Here is an 18811-nt window from a genome sequence, read left to right on the forward strand (position 1 = left end):
ATTATTCATTTGCATTAGTTGGTGTTACCAACTGTGAAGGATCCAGATCTCTGAAGTCCAGGATTACAATGCCTGCTACCCAATCCATGCGAATCTGCCATTCTCGAAAGAACACCTTGTGATAGGAGGCTAACTTCTCCCAAATACTGTCCACCTTCTGGACGTTAATGGTCTGATTGTAGTAAGGAAAATGGGAATAGAGAACGTGAACAAACTGGGTCCATCAGTCAGTCACAAAGCACACTCCAGCACGTGTGAATGTTTTAAATGTTTATATTGTAAATAATATTAAAGGGTAAAAGTTACACCAGCTGTAGCATTATTGGAAAGATTACAAGAAGTTCATTTTTATTATATGCCCTGACCATATCTGCTTTATTTTTAAATAATTCCATTATAAATAAAGGTCATATCGTACTGATATTCTACCTTTCTGTAACATTTGGCAGTGATAGCCTCATTGTATCTACTCACCAGCCCCTGTCGGTACACATAAGCTTTCACATGGGCTTGTTCACTTTGCCAAGATCACATTACACTGTTTAAATGACTAATGGTGAGGGAAGGGCTGTAACTTAATGTGGGAGTGTAGGTGATGTCAAAAAACCATTCCTGGGATTTTTGATATCAACCATTAAATGCCAGTCACAGCATTCACTCGGTCATGTCACAGCTGTCTAGATATCTTATACTTTTATTTAAAGTTTTGTAACAGTAGTTTAGTAAATTTCTCAACATATCAAGCTTCTGTATCCTGACACAATTGGAGTTGCTGAGCTGAAGCTGGATACAAGGAAAAGCACATTTCTGACTTGGTCTACCACTAGCACCTGCACAATATTAAGATGTGTTATGACTTTTTTCACACTGTCATCTCTTTGCTTATATGGTATGTACATGCTTTACTTCAGGAAGGGAAACAGAATTTTATACTGAAAATACAAGCACAGTGTAAGTCTGGTATCTCCGGAAATACCACTTTAGAAGATTTACATCTTTAAGTCTGCAGCGGCACACATTGCAGACCAGATCCTGGCATTCACTTTATCTTGCATTGCCAATGTTCTTGTATTTGCACAATAGCAAGTGTTTGAAAGTCTTCTTAAAGGTAATGTTGCAGAGGGCATAACATGCTGGGTTGACAGTGCTGTTGATGTAGCACAGCCAGTACCCAATGACCCAAACAGTCTCAGGGACACAGTCATCACAGAAGGTGCTGATGAGAACCATGACATTGTAAGGAGTCCAGGTGAATATAAACGCCAGGAGGATTGCAAAGATTGTCCGCGTAACCTTTTTCTCCCTGGCAGCCACCTGGCGTCTCTTTCGCACTTGGCTCCTTGCAATGTTAGCGAATTTCCTGGCGACAATGCCGGGCTTGTTGGCAGCTGTGTTGTTGGTTGCATTTCCAGGCATGATCTCGATGGCAGTGACACATTCATTGCCAGTCTGCCTGGTGACGATCTTGATCCTTGACCATTTGGAGCTCTGCATTTTGGACAGCTTTGGGACTTGTGCATGCTGTATGACGTCACTGGTGCCTTTCTCTTTGAGGTTGGGTAGGACAGTGCTGGCTGAACTGGACTCATTGGAGGTCTCCTTCTCCTCACGATGGCTCAGAGACACCTGTTTTGTGGAGGGCTTTTCCTCTACCTTTCCATTCCTCACAGTGTCACTGGAGGAGTCCGTTGCTGGCTTGGGAGAGTTGTTATTCTGTTGTTTGCTGAAGTGACTCTTGAAGAAATTGGAAGATCGAGAAGTATTCTCCTTCTGACTGTCTGTCCTATGACTTTTCATTCTACTCCTGCTGGCAAAGGAGACTTGGATGTACAAAACAGTCATGATGACAACTGGAAGGTAGAATGCTGCGATGGCTGTGCCAAAGGTCACAACAGGGTTGGAGAAAAATTGAATGTAGCATTGTCCTTTTTTCACCTTACGCTCACCAACAATGAATTGCCAAAAAAGGATGGCTGGAGCCCACAAGATGAAGGAGAGTATCCAAGCTGCCGCGATCATCAGCCCAGCCAATTTGGTGGTCCTTCGAGCCGGATATGTCAGTGGCTTTGTAACACAGAAGTATCGATCAAAACTGATAATCAGAAGGTTCATTACAGAAGCATTGCTCACAACGTAGTCCAAAGCTAGCCACAAGTCACAGACAACAGGTCCCAGAGGCCAGTAGCCTTTAATAATGTAGACAGTATACAAGTTCATGGAAAAGACTCCAATGATCAAATCGGCACATGCCAAGCTGAATAGGAAGTAGTTGTTAACAGTCTGCAATTGGCGATTAACTTTGATGGATAGCATGACCAATATGTTACCCACCACTGTGACCAAGCTAAGGGATCCAGTCACAACAGCAATGAAGACAATCTCAACAGTCTTGTAAGGGCTGGTCGTTGTCACTTCAACAGTTAAGTTTGAATTGTTGGCTCCAGCTTTCTCAAATGTTACATTCTCCATTTTCAGCAGAAAGGTTTGAACAAACGTGTTATACATAGAACCTGAAACACACAACAAAAGCATCATGAGAATGGTGAATGCCCACTTCTTTTCCCTGCTTAACCTGAGAGTGGTTTCTCTACTACTAGGTCTTCCAGTTTCTCATCCATTCTTCCCTTTTCTTAAGGATGCTACAGTTGTGTGTAGAAATCAAATGTCACTGCAAAATATCAATTAACATTCTAAATATGTGCTGTGGATGTTCTCACTTTGTACTCTGACACATAATAAATGTTAAAGGAAGAGGTTTCATGAAGCATATAGGAACAGGGATAGGTTATTTAACCTTTTGAGCCTGTTCTGTCCTTCAATGGAATCATTACTGATTTGAATCATTACTCTATCCATACACCATGGCTCTATATTCTTTAATACCCTATGTCATTAAAAGTCTATTAATTTCAGAATTAAAACTATGATTTGAGTTAGCATCTGCTGCTTTTGCTGGGAGAGGCTTCCACAATTTTATCACTATTATGTGAAGAAGCATTTCCGAGCTTCACTCCTGAATAGTCTGGCTCCGAATTTTTTTGTATCCAGAGCTTAGCAGCAGAAAAGCTTCTTTCTGTTTAACCTGTCAAATACCTTTAACAACATCTATTACCTTGTTTCCTAAACTTCCATACCACTTGTTTATGTGATCTGTGGTCTTTTAATTTAATCATTACCAGAAACATTCTGATCAATTCCTGCTGCACTCATTTCGCGATTACTGTTTCTGCTTGGGATTGGTTAGCTCAGTTGGCTGGACAGTGCAGTGTAGTGTCAACAATTCAGGTTTAATTTGCACTTCTGGCTAACACCACTATAGAGGTCTGGTCTTCTCAATCTTGGTGGTCACCTGAGGTGCAGTGGTCCTCAGGTTAAACTGCCACCACCATCAGTCATCTGTCTCTCAAGAGAGAGTAGCACTCTGGTCCTCTGAGTCGATGGCAGCTACTACGATTTCTATTTACTTTCTACTGTTAATATGCAGACTGTGCACTGTACACTGTGTGTAATCTAGCCATGGTTGTGGATAGCTGTAGCAAATTTCCTCTCTTTTTATTCTAACCAACTGTTGTAAAAACTAACATTCCATTTGCTGATTCGATTACTTCTGTACAGTTATGGAGTCATAGAGTCATACAGCATGGAAACAGACCCTTCGGTCCAATAGTCCACACCATATTTCCAAGCTAAATTAGTCTCACTTGCCTGCACTTGGCCCATATCCCTCCAAACCATTCCTATTCATGAACTTATCCAAATGTCTTTTAGATGTTGTAACTGTACCTGCATCCATCACTTTCTCTTGTCAGTTCATTCCATACACAAATCACGCTCTGTGTAAAAAAAAACAGCCTCTCATATCCTTTTTAAATCTTTCTCCTCTCACCTTAAAAATATGCCCTCTAGTTTGGAACCCCCCCCACCTTCTCTGTGCCCCTCATGATTTTATAAACCTCAATCAGGTCACCCCTCAACCTCCTAAGCTCCAATAGTCTTTCCAGTCTATTTATATAACTCAAACCCTCCATTTCCAGCAACATCCTGGTAAATCCTTTCTGAATTCTCTCCAGTTTAATAATATCCTTCCTCTGTCAGGGCAACCAGAACTGCACACAGTACTCCAGAGGAGGACTCACCAAAACTTCTGTACAACCTCAACATGATTCCATTTTTCTAATCTGCGTACAAGAACCCCTCAATCTCGTGGAAGCGTGACTGTTTCTAGCTTTTCAACAATTAGAAAATACATTTAGGCGTCCTGTTTTAAACCTTAATGGATGACCTCACATTTTAATCTGTTGAAATCTGTCTGTCACAACTTTGCCCATCCTCTTAATCTATCAATTTCTCTTTGTAATGTTATTCTGCTGTCTACATGATTTAATATACCACAAATCTCTATGTCATTGGCAAACTTTGATATATGACTCCTGTCATTTCAAAGTCATTAATAACCATGATGAATAGTTAAGCTCCCAGTAAAAATCCAGTGGGACACCATTCGCATCCAGATCATGAATATATTCATTGACTCTACCCTCTCTTTTCCACCACCTAACCAATATCCTGTACAGACCAATAATTTCCCGTTAACTTGATTAGTTTTTACTTTAGCTTGCAGGATGCAGGTTTAGCAAACATCATCTGGAGGTCCACCTAAACAGCACCCAGAGACATTCCTCAGCTTACTATTTAGCTACTTTCTCAAACAAGTCAATTTGATCCCATTTGGCATGACTCACCCATTACAAATCCAACTTGATAGAGGCAGTCTCCCAGTGGCAGTCCAATACAGAAACGTGGCGTAAGCAAAGCCAGAGCTTGCTGGAGAACAAAATAGAGAGGGAGATGAAATGGAAAAAAATATGCCTATAGCAGAAATCAGATGAATAACACAACTGAGATATAGGTTGGGTTTGGACCTGGTGAGTGTGATGGCGAAAACAGAAACAAGGGCAGCAAAGACAAAGTGGGGAAAGAGACTGACAACCAACATTAATTGTTTCCCTTTATCAAAAATAGATGGCAAATGGCAAAGCAAGATCGATTTGGGACCAAGAAGGGGATTTAAGCGTGGATGCGAAGTGTGTTGCTGGGACTAAATGAGTACTCTGCCTTTATGAAGGAGGATGGTGCTGCCAAAGCTGTTCTGAATGAAGGGTTAGCTGAGGTTCTAGTTGGGATAAAAATTGATAAAGAGATGCCAAAAAGGCTAGTTGTACTTAGGTTGTTAAGTCGCTAGGACCAGATGGATTATATCAACAATACCAAGACACGTGAGGGAGGAATGTGGAAGGGATCAAAGGGGAAACAGAAAAGTGCACAGCTAAGCACATACAAAGTCAGTGCCAACTGTGCCTGATTCCAGTTAAGTGAGAAAATAGGGAGTTGTAAACCACACTCAACTGATGTTGCAAGAGCTTAAGACCTGTTAAGAGAAAAAATGTTGTTAAGGCTTGAAATTGAGATGAGATTGGTCAATAGGAAGAGCACCAATTTGTACATAGAAGCATGATTGTAACTGCCAAAAGACAGACTCACCACGCCAGGGCTCTGTGACCCTGCTGGCTGACGGTCCTTGATGCAAGCCATAAAGGAAGCTGTGCTCAGTGTTCTATCATCCAGTTGGTCATTTTGCCAATTCTTGGAGGTCCCACCGAGATAGCTAACCCTCCGACTTGAAGCACAGGTCTGTTTAACGCACCTCATCAGTAAACGAACCAACCATGGTATACATAAGGTAGTGACTTTATCCCTTTGGTCTGTTTACCAGTGAGAAACCTATGCCTGAGTATGAGGTAGGCCGATCGGGAGTGACAGGAGTACAGGATTGTATGTCTGTATAGTGAATGTACATCCAGATGCTGGAATATTTTGAGAATAGAGAAAGTGTCTTCAAGCCCGCCTACAGGAAAAGTGAAGGGAGTCAGGGAGACCAGCTGACAATGATCTGGGAAGAAAAAAGGGTTGTATGATTGGGCAATTTGGTAAACTGTGTCTACAATATTGGGGAACTCAGTAGACTGTGAAATATGAAATAAAGGACGCTCAGTTTGTATGATAGTGTAGTTGTGCCTGTGTATATGTGTGTTATGTGTCAGTTGTCAACAAAATGCTGAGCGACGTCTCTCATGAGGCAGACTCTCAGATGGGAGCACCTTTGGCATATATGTATGTCCATTACAGGCCCAATTCCATAAACTTTGTCAACATATGGGTGAAATGGACGCAGAAGACTGAAAAGCCATTTCCCCCATTCAATTGCGATCGCATAGAATGTTTGGCAAATATTCTGAAAACAAAGGAAAAATAAGGGAATCTGGTGGTAAGGTTTCCATTTTTAGTTGACCAAATCTAATAGGAACAAAGACAAGTCTGTACGGAGAACTAGAGAAGTTGTGGAAGTAGGTAGAATGCTGATAAAGACATTAGGCGAAGCTATCCAAGGAATGTTGATTAAGACAGAATTCATGGGACTATGCAGAAACCTGATGAGGGTGTGACGGATTAGGTGTAGGGACCTCGCTTGGTTTTTCAACAATATTCGGGTATATAAGGGATACACGGGGATGCCCGTCCTTGTCACTACTATTGTAAATTGGTTTGCAACCACGTATGAAACAAATCTTCTGTGCGGTCTTGATAGGAAGGGAAGCTAAGAGCCTGAATGGAATCTTGAGTAACCTGTAATATTGCCAGCAATAATTATAGCTCCAACAGCACAAATATAAGGAAAGACCTGATTGGATCCTTGTCGCTGATAGAGCTAGACCACTCCATAGAAGCCTCTAGATAGTGATGAGGTTGGGGTAGGGGGAGAGGGAGAATGGGACTTTGTTATAGTTCCAGCCAGCATATCCTTTGGTCCCGAGAGAGTGTCGGAACAAGTCGCAGGAGAATGTTGCGTTGTTTAGTGTCTCCAATCCCTTTCTCCTTTTGCATCAGTCGCAGAAGCAGTTATGGGGGTGACAGTCCCAGGTAAAGGACTGCTCACTTTAATCCCTCTGATGATGTATCCTTAGGAAACTCTCACGCTGGTCTTGGGGCCAAGGCTGCAGCCGCAGGACAGTCTGGGACTGTGGTACAACAATGTGTTTCCCTCGCTACCCCTGATAGTTCCGCCCCTTCCCTTGCGGACATTATCACCTCTCAAACAGAATCCAGCACTCTGCAGAACAAATTGGCCTGGCAGGTTGCAGGATGTCTCCAAAGGACAGACAGCTTATGGGTCTCCCACTACAGCCGCGTGGTTGCACCCTCTGCCTGGTTACCATAGCTTGCCCACCTGTGTCACCACTTTACACATGTGGGCAAAGAAGGGATGAATAGTATTATACAGCAATCCTGGCATGTGCCAGGCTTCACACCCATAGCTGAAAGAGAATAAGTGCTAGATGTACAGTGTGTCAAACAATTAATGCAGGGAAAACTCCCAGTGTCAAGCCTGCTTTGCAGCCCCAACCTTGTGCATAAACAAATGGACATCCACAGTATGGATGAAATCCCATTGAACTTTGTATGGCCTTAACTAAGTCTCTTAAAGCCTGCCATTCACAGGTAGTTGAAGCTCAAAGGGAAGCCACTAAGGAAAGCTGCCACATATACCAGCCAGGAGACTGTGTTTATGAAATCATTCCACCGAAAGAACTGTTTGGAACCCAGGTAGGAAGGGCCATTCCAAGTGCTATTGGTGACACCCACACAGCGGTGAAAATAAAAAGGAAGCTCACGTGGATCCAGGCATCGCATGTCAAGCCAGCACCGACCCTGACCCCAGAAGGGATGAAGACGGCAAAGAATGTCTAAAGACTGTTATACTGTGAATACTTAACCATTGTATTTCTTTATTCATTCATGGGATGAAGGCGTCACTGGCTAGGCCAGCATTTATTGCCTATCCCTAATTGCCCAGAGGGCAGTTAAGAGCCAACCTTATTGCTGTGGGTCTGGAGTCACATGTGGACCAGACCTGGTAAGGATGGCAGATTTCCTTCCCTAAAGGACATTAGTCTTTAATGAAAACACCCATGCTGCTCATGGCTTAACACAGGATAAGCCATGAGGACCTGTCACATAAGTGAACCAGCTGGGTTTTTCCACCAGTTGACAATGGATCCATGCTCATCACTAGATTCGTAATTCCAGATTTTTTTATTAAATTCAAAATCTATCATCTGACGTGTTGGGGTCCCCAGAAAATTACCTGGCTCTCTGGATTAACAGTCCAGTGATAATGCCACTAGGTTATCACCTCCTCCTATCATTGTTAAAAATGCTGGGGAGATTGCTGTTTGTTATTATAGTGCCAGGTTGATCCAGGCCAAGCTCTGGGCCAGATCAGTTTTTTTATGAACGTGTAAGAATCCCTTGGAGCACCTGGTGGCAACTGGCCTGGTTCAGTGCAAAAGCTCATAAGGGAAACAGCTACTGGGTTTGTTCACAGGTCCCCTGGGATGCTGGGTGTTTGACGTGTATCCCAGGGTATCCCAGTGAATCCGAGTCAGAAAGAAATCTGCTTTTTTACTTTGACATTGGCACACGGAGGGAAAACGGGAGGGGGTGCACCCTGAAAGGTGATTGCTCCTGTGATTGCTTCCGGTTCTGTGTAAACCCCACTCCAACAGAACTCAGAGGCTCCCCTCAGTTTCAGATGACCTTCTGAATGGCGGGGATGTTGCTACTTGGGTTACATGATCCCACAGCCACACTGCACTCAAGGACCAGACAGCTGTAAAAATAAGATTCACAGAATTCCAGCGACATTAGTGGAAAAGGGCTCTGACAGGATGGGATCAGTTCATGTCCTTCATGTACCAACACAATGGTATATACTGGTTGTCCGGAGAATCCATGGGAATGATTAGTCTCCTACAGCAGATTGCTAACGGAATAGTTTGAGCACTCCAGCAGACAAGTAGGGACATACAGGAGATCCACACTGAGTTAGCTGCAATTAAGACTGTAACCCTGCAGAATTGAAAGACCCTTGATCTTATCTTAGCTAAGGAAGGGCGTGCATGCATTATAATACATAAGGGCTGTTGTACCGACATACCAGGCAAATCTGAGGACATATCTGATCTCGCCATTCATATTCCGGCTAAATTTGGAAGGTTGACCAGTCGCTAAAGCAGCCCCCTGGGGGGCCCAGTGAGTTGGCTCCAAGCCACCCTGGGGCACTGGCGAAGCTCAATCACTCAGTGGTGCATTGGGGTGACAGGGTGCATCAGAACCCTTTTGCACCAATTGTGTGAAACAAACTATGGCCAGCGCTATGGTCCAGCAGGTGATAGTACCGGAGGATAAGGATGTAGAATTCCAAAGACTGGGTCAGATTGAACTCTAAGGTTGTCATGAAAGGACAAAAGGGTAGAGTATGGAAGGAATCAAAGGGGGACAGAAGAGTGCGCAGTGAAGCATGTACACAGTTCAGTGCAAACCACACCTGGTTCCTGTTGAGCGAGAAAACAGAAAGTTCAAAACACACTCAACCGGTGTTACATCAGCTTAAGGCAGATGACTTATTAAGGGAATAAATGTTGCTAAGGCTTGGAATTGAGATGTGATTAGTCAATAAGAAAAGCGCCAAATCGTGCATAAAAGTGTGATCGTGATCGCTGAAAGACAGACTCACCACGCCAGGGCTCTGTGACCCTGCTGGTTGACTCTCCTTGCATGCAAGTCATAAAGGAAGCTGTGCTCAGTGTATTATCATCCAGCTCGTCATTTCGACAGGAAGTTATGGAGATATTGCCTATAATCTTCCAAACTACCTTCAACAGTGATGGTGGCAGATTACTGGAGAGCTGCAAATATTATATCCGTGTTCAAGGAAGGGTGTAAAAGGATGAACTCAACAACTGCAGACCTATCAGTTTAACACAATGATAGGAAAAGTTTAGAAATGACAATCCAGGTCAAAATTAAATCATTTGGATAACTGCAGATTAACTTAGGAAAGCTGGCAAGAATTTATTAAAGGCAAATTGCTTTTAACTAATTTGAATTGTATTTTTTTGCTGAACAATGAGGGTAGATGAGCATTTTATAATTGACGTGGTGTCTGTGGACTTCCAGATTACGTGCCACAAAAAAATGGATTTTCTGCAAAGTTGAAGACCATGGAGTTTAAAATGGACAGTACCAGCATGGATACAAGGTTGATTGAGTGCCTAGAAACAGAGGGTAATGGTGAATGATTGTTTATTGGACTGCTAGGTCTAGTGAGGTACCCCAGATGTCAATATTAGGTCACTGCTTTTCCAGTCCTAGACGCCCATTGTCAGGGTACAATTTCAAAGTTTGCGGTTGATATAAAACTTGGAAATATTGTGCATTCTGAGAAGAATACTAATAGATTTCAAGGGGGCATAGGCTGGTGGAATGGGTAGCAAATGTGTGGCCAATGAAATATAGTTCAGAGAAGTATGGAGTGATCCATCTTGGTACTAAAAATGAGGAGAGAACACCGTAAAATAAAGACGGCAAATCTAAGGAGATGCAAGACCAGAGAAACCAGAGGTATATGTGCACAGATCAGGGGAAGGAGTGCTTAATAAGGCAAATGGGACTCAGGGCATGAAATATAGAAGTAGGCAGGGGTTGCTGAATCTTTATGAAATACTTCATGAAGGATTTGATGGCATCGGAGAAGGTGCAGAAAACATTTATCCGGATGGTTCCAGAGGTGACAAACTCCAGTTATCAGAATAGTTTGATGAATCTATGTCTGTTCAATTTGAAATAAAGAAGGCTGAAGAACACAAGTCAGTTTTTGGCCAAACCTTCCTTGTTTCTGTATTAATACATTGTCACTTTATGCATTGTCCATTAAATTTTAAGCCCTCTCTTCTTCCTCAATTCATACAGTCTTTGCTGACCACATTCCCATACCTATAACCTCTGTACTAACTTCCTAACAGTACTGTTCATCAAAGACTATCCCTTCCCTCATCAACCAGATTCCCTAACCTTCATACACTGAAGGTCAAAGGTAAAATCATGGGGGAGCTGTAAAACTGTCCAATACCCAACATACATGATATACTGAAGCAAAACAAAATATGATGCACACTAGATAGCTGAAATAAAGAGAATACTAGAAATACTGAGGCAGCATTGGTTGAATGGAAAGTGGAGGTAGAGGGGTGCTGAAAAATATTGGGGGAGCCGCATTGGTATACCGCCTTGACACATTCTGGCAGCTGGGGATGCTTCTGAGTGGCGGGGCAGGCAACTGATCAGGTGCTCACACAACAGAGGCAGCCAGCCAATTAAGCCTTTTGAGAGCCCAATGTTGTTGACAGTGGTGAAATGTCCAAGTGTGGAGATCGCCAACTCCGTGGAGGTGGGCTCCCTGAGGCAGGCTGAGGACTGGGACATCAAAGCCCTCAATAGTGAGATTGTGGCCAGTGTTTATTGAGTGCAGGGGATTCCCTTTCATTCCTGCTGGTTCCTAGTTTGTTTCTGCACTACTATTCCACCCACTTAATTGAATGACGAACACAATTGCAGCCAAGTATGAGACTGCTTTCCGAAAGGTCAGTTTCACTGCTGGGACTTCTTGGCTTGGGACCCCATCGGTCTGAGGCATCGGGATTTTGAAACACTTAGGAAAATGCAGCCCTACATCAATAATCTTGTGTACAACTGAAAATAGTTAAATATTTAACAGGTTTTAGAAAAGCACAGAGCATTGAAAGGAGGTAGTGGTGTATGTATCAACATTAGTAAGGTGATTAAATAGAACTCTGTAAGCTTGTTTAGATATATATAAACAAAAGCAAAGGTCAGATAGCAAACAGTGATATAAATACTATAGGTGAGGGGAATATTAAACTAAATCAAATAGTTATAGCATGACTGACAAATGATGGGTGATTTTAATTGTCTTATAGATTGAGAAGAGCAGTGAAGCACGCCTGTAACATAGTAAATTTCTTGTTCCAGATGTTACAGTAAAACAAGGAAGGATAATTAGATCCGAGGTTATAAATTGAAACAAATTAAAAATAAACTCAAGAAATAGCAGAGACATTTTTTTCATGTAAATAGTCATTAATGGATGGGAGAACATGCTGGGAAGATGTAGTTAAGAGGCGGATTTAGGAACATTCAGGATACAATAAAATCCTGCCATTTGCAAAGCCACAAAGTCATAGAGTCATATATCATGGAAACAAACCCTTAGGTTCAACTCATCAGCCAGACATCCCAATTTGACCCAGTCCCAGTGGCCTGCATTTGGCCCATATCCCTCTATCCTATTCATATACCCATTCAGGTGTCTTTTAAATGTTGTTATTGTACCTGCCTCCACCACTTCATCTGGCATCACCCTCTGTGTGAAAACAGTACCCCTCAGATCCATTTTAAATCTTCTTCCTCTCACCTTAAACCTGTGCCCTCCAGTTTCGGACTCCTCTACCCTGGGGAAAAAGACTACTCACTCTATTCAAGTCCGTCATGATTTTATGAACTTCTACAAAGTCATCTCTCAGCCTCTGACACTCCAGGCGGGAAAAAAAGGCCTCAGCCTACACAGCCTCTCCCTTTAGCTCAAGTTCCTGGGAAACCTTGCAAATGGCAAAATCACAAACAGTGAAAGTATTTTATAATTGGAGTCAACTGGATAGATTTCAACCATCCAAAATCATGATACCTATAAATATTGCTTCTGCATATAAAAATGATATGAATGAATAACATTCGGTCAGCAGTAAGTGCAATGCAAACTATAGCTAATGAACATCAGGCTGATTAGAAAGCCTGTCTTGGAATAGAAACATTGAAAAGCTTTGTTTACTGTTGAATCGGAACTTAGTAAAATCCAACATCAAATGTTTATTTTCCTCATTCTCCCTGGAGAGTAAAGCTGTCTCTGGTACTCTAGCCAGCTATTAGAAGCATGTGGGAATACTGTGGGAAGCAGAATTGTTCAGTCCCGGAGAATCTGTTGACACATGAAATGGTCATGGAAATGGCAGAAAACATTTAATTTTAGTGGTTAAACAATTGCTAATTGTAGTTATTTTTAATCAACCTGTTGAGAGATGTAATGATGCATCTTTGGAGCAGGTGGGACTTGAACCAGGCCTTTTGGATCAGAGGTAGGTGCACAAGAAGCCCTCAGTTTCTGATTGTAAAATGTCTGTTATTAGCTAGAGACTGAAAATTCAAACAAGTCATTTGCAAATTGACAGGAATGTAGATATGAAAATGTCACAAGGTAAGGCGTGACTCTTTGGTATGTTCTAATCTGATGTGAAGACCAATTGGTATCATGCCCAAGATTAAATGATAGCAAGCTTATTCATCTCAGATAATGACATAGTGTCATCCAGCACAGAAACAGACCCTTCAGTCCAGTTGGTCCATGCTGAACATAATCCCAAACTAAACCAATCCCATCTGCCTGCTTTTGGCCCTTATCCCTCCAAACTTTTCCTCTTCATGTATCTATCCAAATATCTTTGAAATGTTGTAATTGTACCTGCATCCACTAATGTGGTATTCTTTATTGCGTTTTAATACATTTGAGAGGGCAAATGAGAGTCATTGGGAGCACAATAACTGTCCTATTAAGGGCAGGAAGACAGCAGATTTCCGCCCGTGAAGGAATATAATGAACTACCTGCCAACTGAAGTCATGGTCACTTTTACGATACCAGTTTTTTTTTTCCAGTCATAACTGAAATGAAGCTTACATTTGCAAGCTGCCAAGACCAGTTCATTTCCAATAACAGAACCATAACATTACCTTATCTGAATATGCGAAGTGCTTTGAGATCAAATATATTTTCTCAATCCATTATTATTTTGGGACAAGTGAACCTTGATGCTGCAGTTTGCGATAATGGTGCACACAGTGAGTGAATTCACAAATGATGATGATGCATAGGTCGGGACCTCACTGCCCGGTCTGATGCTCATCTGAGAAAGATGCAATGCTGAGGAATGAGCTTTGTTGAGTCGAGCAAGCAGCATTTTATCATTGACTCTTTTATCTCACCTGGAATGATAAGACAAAGTTGTCTCTCTCTGACTGTAAGGAACTGCAGTCAGTCCCTTTGCCGTCAACAATAGGATAAGACAGACTGCTGTGTTGAGGGTTGTATTGATATCAGTTACTGGGAAATTCCAAGTGGTACAAAAATTAGAAAAATTCTGGACAGAGCAATCTATTGAATCTATTCCAGGTGAGAGTTGTCTTGACATGGGTGGTCTCATCTGACAAATACGTTATCATTTCTGGCTCTTTGGGTGCTTCAAATTTCACTGCTGGCATTTCCCTTAGGGAAGGGATTGCTGCAAGCAGAGACATGAAAGGATGTTACCTTCCAGGCCAAACCTTTACAGAAAAAGCTTTGCTATCACTGTACACCAGCAGGTCCAATTCCCCAAGGTTTGCATATTAGCTCAGGATCTGGGCAAGAATGGAAGGGCTGAGCACTAAATTAAAAATGCTCTGAATGACTACAACCTGGCATCATTTTTGATACTGAGCAGATGTCTTCCAGCTTCTAGCAACCACTTCACTTTTAAGACTGGATAATATATTGCCTACCCACTCTCATGTTTCCTGTCAGTCTGAGCAACTGCCAATATGCACCTTGCTGGTTGGCTAGTGAAGCACTTCAGACTAACGATACCTTGAGCAGAATGTCATTTTTCTGCTTAAATTATTCTTGTGCACTTGGTTGCCAGCCCCAATTAGCTACTTGTGCAATCTGTTCCTCTTCACTACTGTCACTGTGTTTTTTCCCATCAGTATAACAGAAAGCTTTCTCATCTCTTTCAAGTTTTTGACTATATTTAGTTCAGAAAATGTATTTAATACTTGTAATATCTGATTGTATCAGATGGGAAAATTGCTTTTGCAGTCTATCATCCACTCATTGAGAGTCAAAGAAATGTCCAGCACAGAAACAGACCCTTCAGTCCATGTCGACCAGATAACCTAAATTAATCTAGTCTGAGTTGCCAGCATTAGACTGATATCCCTATTAACCCTTCTTATTCATATACCCATCCAGATGCCTTTTAAATGCTGTAATTGTACCAGCCTCCACCACTTTCTCTGGCAGCTCATTCCGTACACACATCACCCTCTGAGTGGAAAAGTTAATCCTTAGGTCCCTTTTATATCTTGCCCCTCTCACCTTAAATCTATTGGACTGCTCTACCTTGGGGAAAAGATCTTGACTATTCAACTTATCTATCCCTTCTTGATTTTATAAACTTTTATAAGGTCACCCCTCAGTCTCTGACACTTTAGAGAAAATAGCTCCAGCCTATTCAACTTCTCCCTGTAGATCAAACCTTCCAACATGGGCAATATCCTGGTAAATCTTTTCTGAACCCTTGCAAGTTTCATGACATCCTTCCTATAGCAGGAAGACCAGAATTGAACGCAGTATTCCAAACGTGGCCTAACCAATGTCCTGTGCAGTGGCAACATGACCTCCCAACTCTTATACTCAACACACTGACCAATAAAGGCAAGCATACCAAACACCTTCTTCATTATCCTGTCTACCTGTGACTCTACTTTCATGGAACTATGAACCTGCATTCTATGATCTTCTTATCTTCCCATCCAGTTCACAAGGGCCAGTCATGTCCTCATGCCTTTTTTATTATTTTTTTTTAACTTCAGAGTGATAATGTGGGACGCCAGTTTCTTGCCCTCCAACTGAATATGAAATTATAGCATGCTATGATCACTCTTCCCTAGAGGGTCATTTACTATGAGATCACTCATTAATTCCACCTCATTACATCGTAACAAATCTGAAAGTACCTGCTCCTTGGATGGCTGCACAACATATTGTTCCAAGAAACAATCTCTGACACATTCAATGAATTCTTCCTCAGGGCTAACCTTTGATTAATCTAGTCTATATGCATTTTTAAATCACCCATGATTATTGTTGCACCTTTCTTACAAACCCTCAGTATTTCCTGATTTATACTGAGCTGCGTTGTGGGACTAATATTTGGGGACCAATAGATTGCTTCCACCGTGGATTTCTTTCCTTTGCTGTTTAATATTTATACAAAAACTGATTCTATATTTTGATTTCTGGTGCTGATATCATTTCTCATTAAAGTACTGATCTCTTCGATTACTGGCAAAGCTATACCACTTCCTCCTCCTCCCTGTCTAACCTATTGAAACACTGAGTGTCCCTGGATATTCAGTTCCCAAACCTGGTCTCCTACAAGCATACTGAAGTAATCACTACCAAATCATACCCATTTGTCTTTATTTACATTGTTAACTCATTAATTTTATTCCAAATGCTTCGTGCATTCAGATACCTAGCCTTTAAGTTTGTTCTATTATCTAATTTTCCAACTATTTGCAATTCGTTGGTGCAACATGATGTTCATACATTCTGTTTATTTTCTGGTGACAATCAGACTCGTCACTAATCTGCACTCCTGCCTTCTGTGCAACTGAACCTTGCCTTTGTCATTATTTAGTTTAACATATTAGGTATGTGATCTACCAGGACTCTGGTCTCGGCATGATTCGGGTAGAGCCCATTCGATCAGATTAGCTCCCTCCTTCCCCAGTACTGCTGCCAATGTTCCATCACTTTGAGCTCATTTCTTCCATTCCGATCTTTGAGTATTTATCTCTTGAATCATGTTGACCATGTGCCTATTACTTATGGTTCAGGTAATAATCCAGCGGTGATGAACGTTTTGGTTCTGCTTTCTAATTTAGCCTCTAGCTGCTCATATTCTCTCAGCAGAGCCTCTTTGCCCGTGCTACCTCTTGTGTTGGTAACCACATGGGACCACAACAACTGGACCTCTCCCCTCACATGCCAATGTCCTCTGTAGCCAATGTGAGGTATCCTGAAGCCAGGACCGGGCAGGCAACACGGCCTTTAGGACTCTCAATCCTGGCCACAGAGAATTCCACTGAGTATACTATCCTCCATTATAATTATATTTTTCTTCTCCTTCCTGCATCACAGTGCTATAGTTAATTTGCTCTTCCTCCCTATGCTCCCCGCTCTTGTCCATACAGGGAATAAGAATCTCAAGCCTGTTAAACAAGCACAAAGGCTGAGGCTCCTTCAGTACTTGCTGATAGTGACACCCCCCTGTCCCTGACCACTGACCCAATTTGAGGTGGTTAATCTAAGGGTTGTGACTGCCTCATGAAATACAACATCCAGATAACTCTCCCCCTCTCTGATGTGTCAGTGTGTCAAAGCTCAAACTCCAGCTCATCAACTCCCTCAAGAAACCGACACTTGCTACAGATGTGGTCACTATGAACCATGGTAGGGTCCTCCAGCTCCCACGTCATGCAATTACAATACATTGCCTAAGCCCGGCATCTCGATTTTATTTAATTAGTTCTTAATTTGTTAGTTTTAATTTGCTACCGGTGTTTTAGTTTTGAATCTGTAAAATATTTCTCCTAGTTACCTTTAATCTGAAAGTAATTCATGGTCAAATTAGCAGTTATTACTGATCAATGAAATTATGTTTTTCCTGTGAAGTCACTCTTTATTTGGTGTTAGGTTCTCGATCTCGGGCTTCAGTTTCTCCTGTTCTCTGCCACGTTGCCTCCAAAATCCCCGAACTACATATGTATACTCATACGATCTAATACACTGGGTCACCTGCAGAGATTTATTATTCGACACTCCACTCACACCCTTTGTATGACCTATTGACTCTCTGCCATTGATCTTCCTGGCCATAAACTCTGCGTTCCATGTGCTTCCCTTTCACTACACCAGCTCCAAAAGCTGGTGATCTCAAATACAACCTGTTGGGCTATAGGGAACAGGAGAATCGACGTTTCGGGCATTAGCCCTTGACCTGCTGCGCTTTTCCAGCAACACATTTCCATCTCTGATCTCCAGCATCTGCAGACCTCACTTTCTCCTGGTGGGCTATAACCTGGTGCCATGTGCTTTCTGACTTTGTCCACCCCAGAACAACACAGGCACCTCCACATCATATATATATATATATATGTCACTTGGGCTGTGTCTCACTTTAGGTGTGATCTCTCCCAACTGCTCCTGCGAAGTTTACTTATGTATCCAAATTTGGTGACGATGCATAAATGATTGGCAAGAGGCACTTATTTAAGTTGAGTGTGTGAAGTGTGAGTTGATGCAGTTGACAGGGCATGGTTAGGAACATGGGACTGGGATATCATAGCAATTACAGAAACATGGCTCAGGGATGGGCAGGACTGGCAGCTGAATGTTCCAGCTGAATGCTACAGGAAGGATAGAAAGGGAGGCAAAAGAGGAGGGGGAGTGGCATTTTTGATAAGGGATAGCATTACAGCTGTGCTAAGGGAGGATATTCCTGGAAATACATCCAGGGAAGTTATTTGGGTGGAACTGAGAAACTTGACCTACTCTTGGGAAATAAGGCAGGGTAGGTGACTGAGATGTCAGTGGGGGAGCACTTTGGGGCCAGTGACCATTATTCTATTCATTTTAAAATAGTGATGGAAAAGGATAGACCAGATCTAAAAGTTGAAGTTCTAAATTGGAGAAAGGCCAATTTTGACGGTATTAGGCAAGAACTTTCAAAAGCTGATTGGAGGCAGATGTTCGCAAGTAAAGGGACGGCTGGAAAATGGGAAGCCTTCAGAAATGAGATAACAAGAATCCAGAGAAAAGTTATTCCTTTCAGGGTGAAAGGAAAGGCTGGTAGGTATAGGGAATGTTGGATGACTAAAGAAATTGAGGGTTTAGTTAAGAAAAAGAAGGAAGCATATGTCAGGTACAGACAGGATAGATCAAGTGAATCCTTAGAAGAG

The 18811-nt window shown here is 42.1% G+C and overlaps 1 protein-coding gene across 4 annotated transcripts in view; it reads right to left on the reverse strand.

The window, feature by feature from the left end:
* Positions 1 to 281: 281 nt before the first annotated feature.
* chrm4a (cholinergic receptor, muscarinic 4a) overlaps positions 282 to 18811 on the reverse strand; it is a 95907-nt gene continuing 77377 nt past the window's right edge. For 2 of the 4 annotated variants that reach the window (XM_043706204.1, XM_043706205.1), the window contains exons 2-3: positions 4743 to 4824; positions 283 to 2510 (exon numbers count right to left, since the gene is read on the reverse strand). In XM_043706204.1, the coding sequence (XP_043562139.1) occupies positions 1045 to 2510; positions 4743 to 4746 (1470 nt within the window). In that variant the 5' untranslated portion in view covers positions 4747 to 4824 and the 3' untranslated portion in view covers positions 283 to 1044. Of the gene's footprint in view, positions 2511 to 4742; positions 4825 to 18811 lie in introns of all 4 variants that reach the window. The other 2 variants (XM_043706202.1, XM_043706206.1) reach the window with 2 other exon arrangements.

The sequence above is a fragment of the Chiloscyllium plagiosum genome, chromosome 16, assembly GCF_004010195.1.
Source record: "Chiloscyllium plagiosum isolate BGI_BamShark_2017 chromosome 16, ASM401019v2, whole genome shotgun sequence".
NCBI lineage: Eukaryota > Metazoa > Chordata > Chondrichthyes > Orectolobiformes > Hemiscylliidae > Chiloscyllium > Chiloscyllium plagiosum.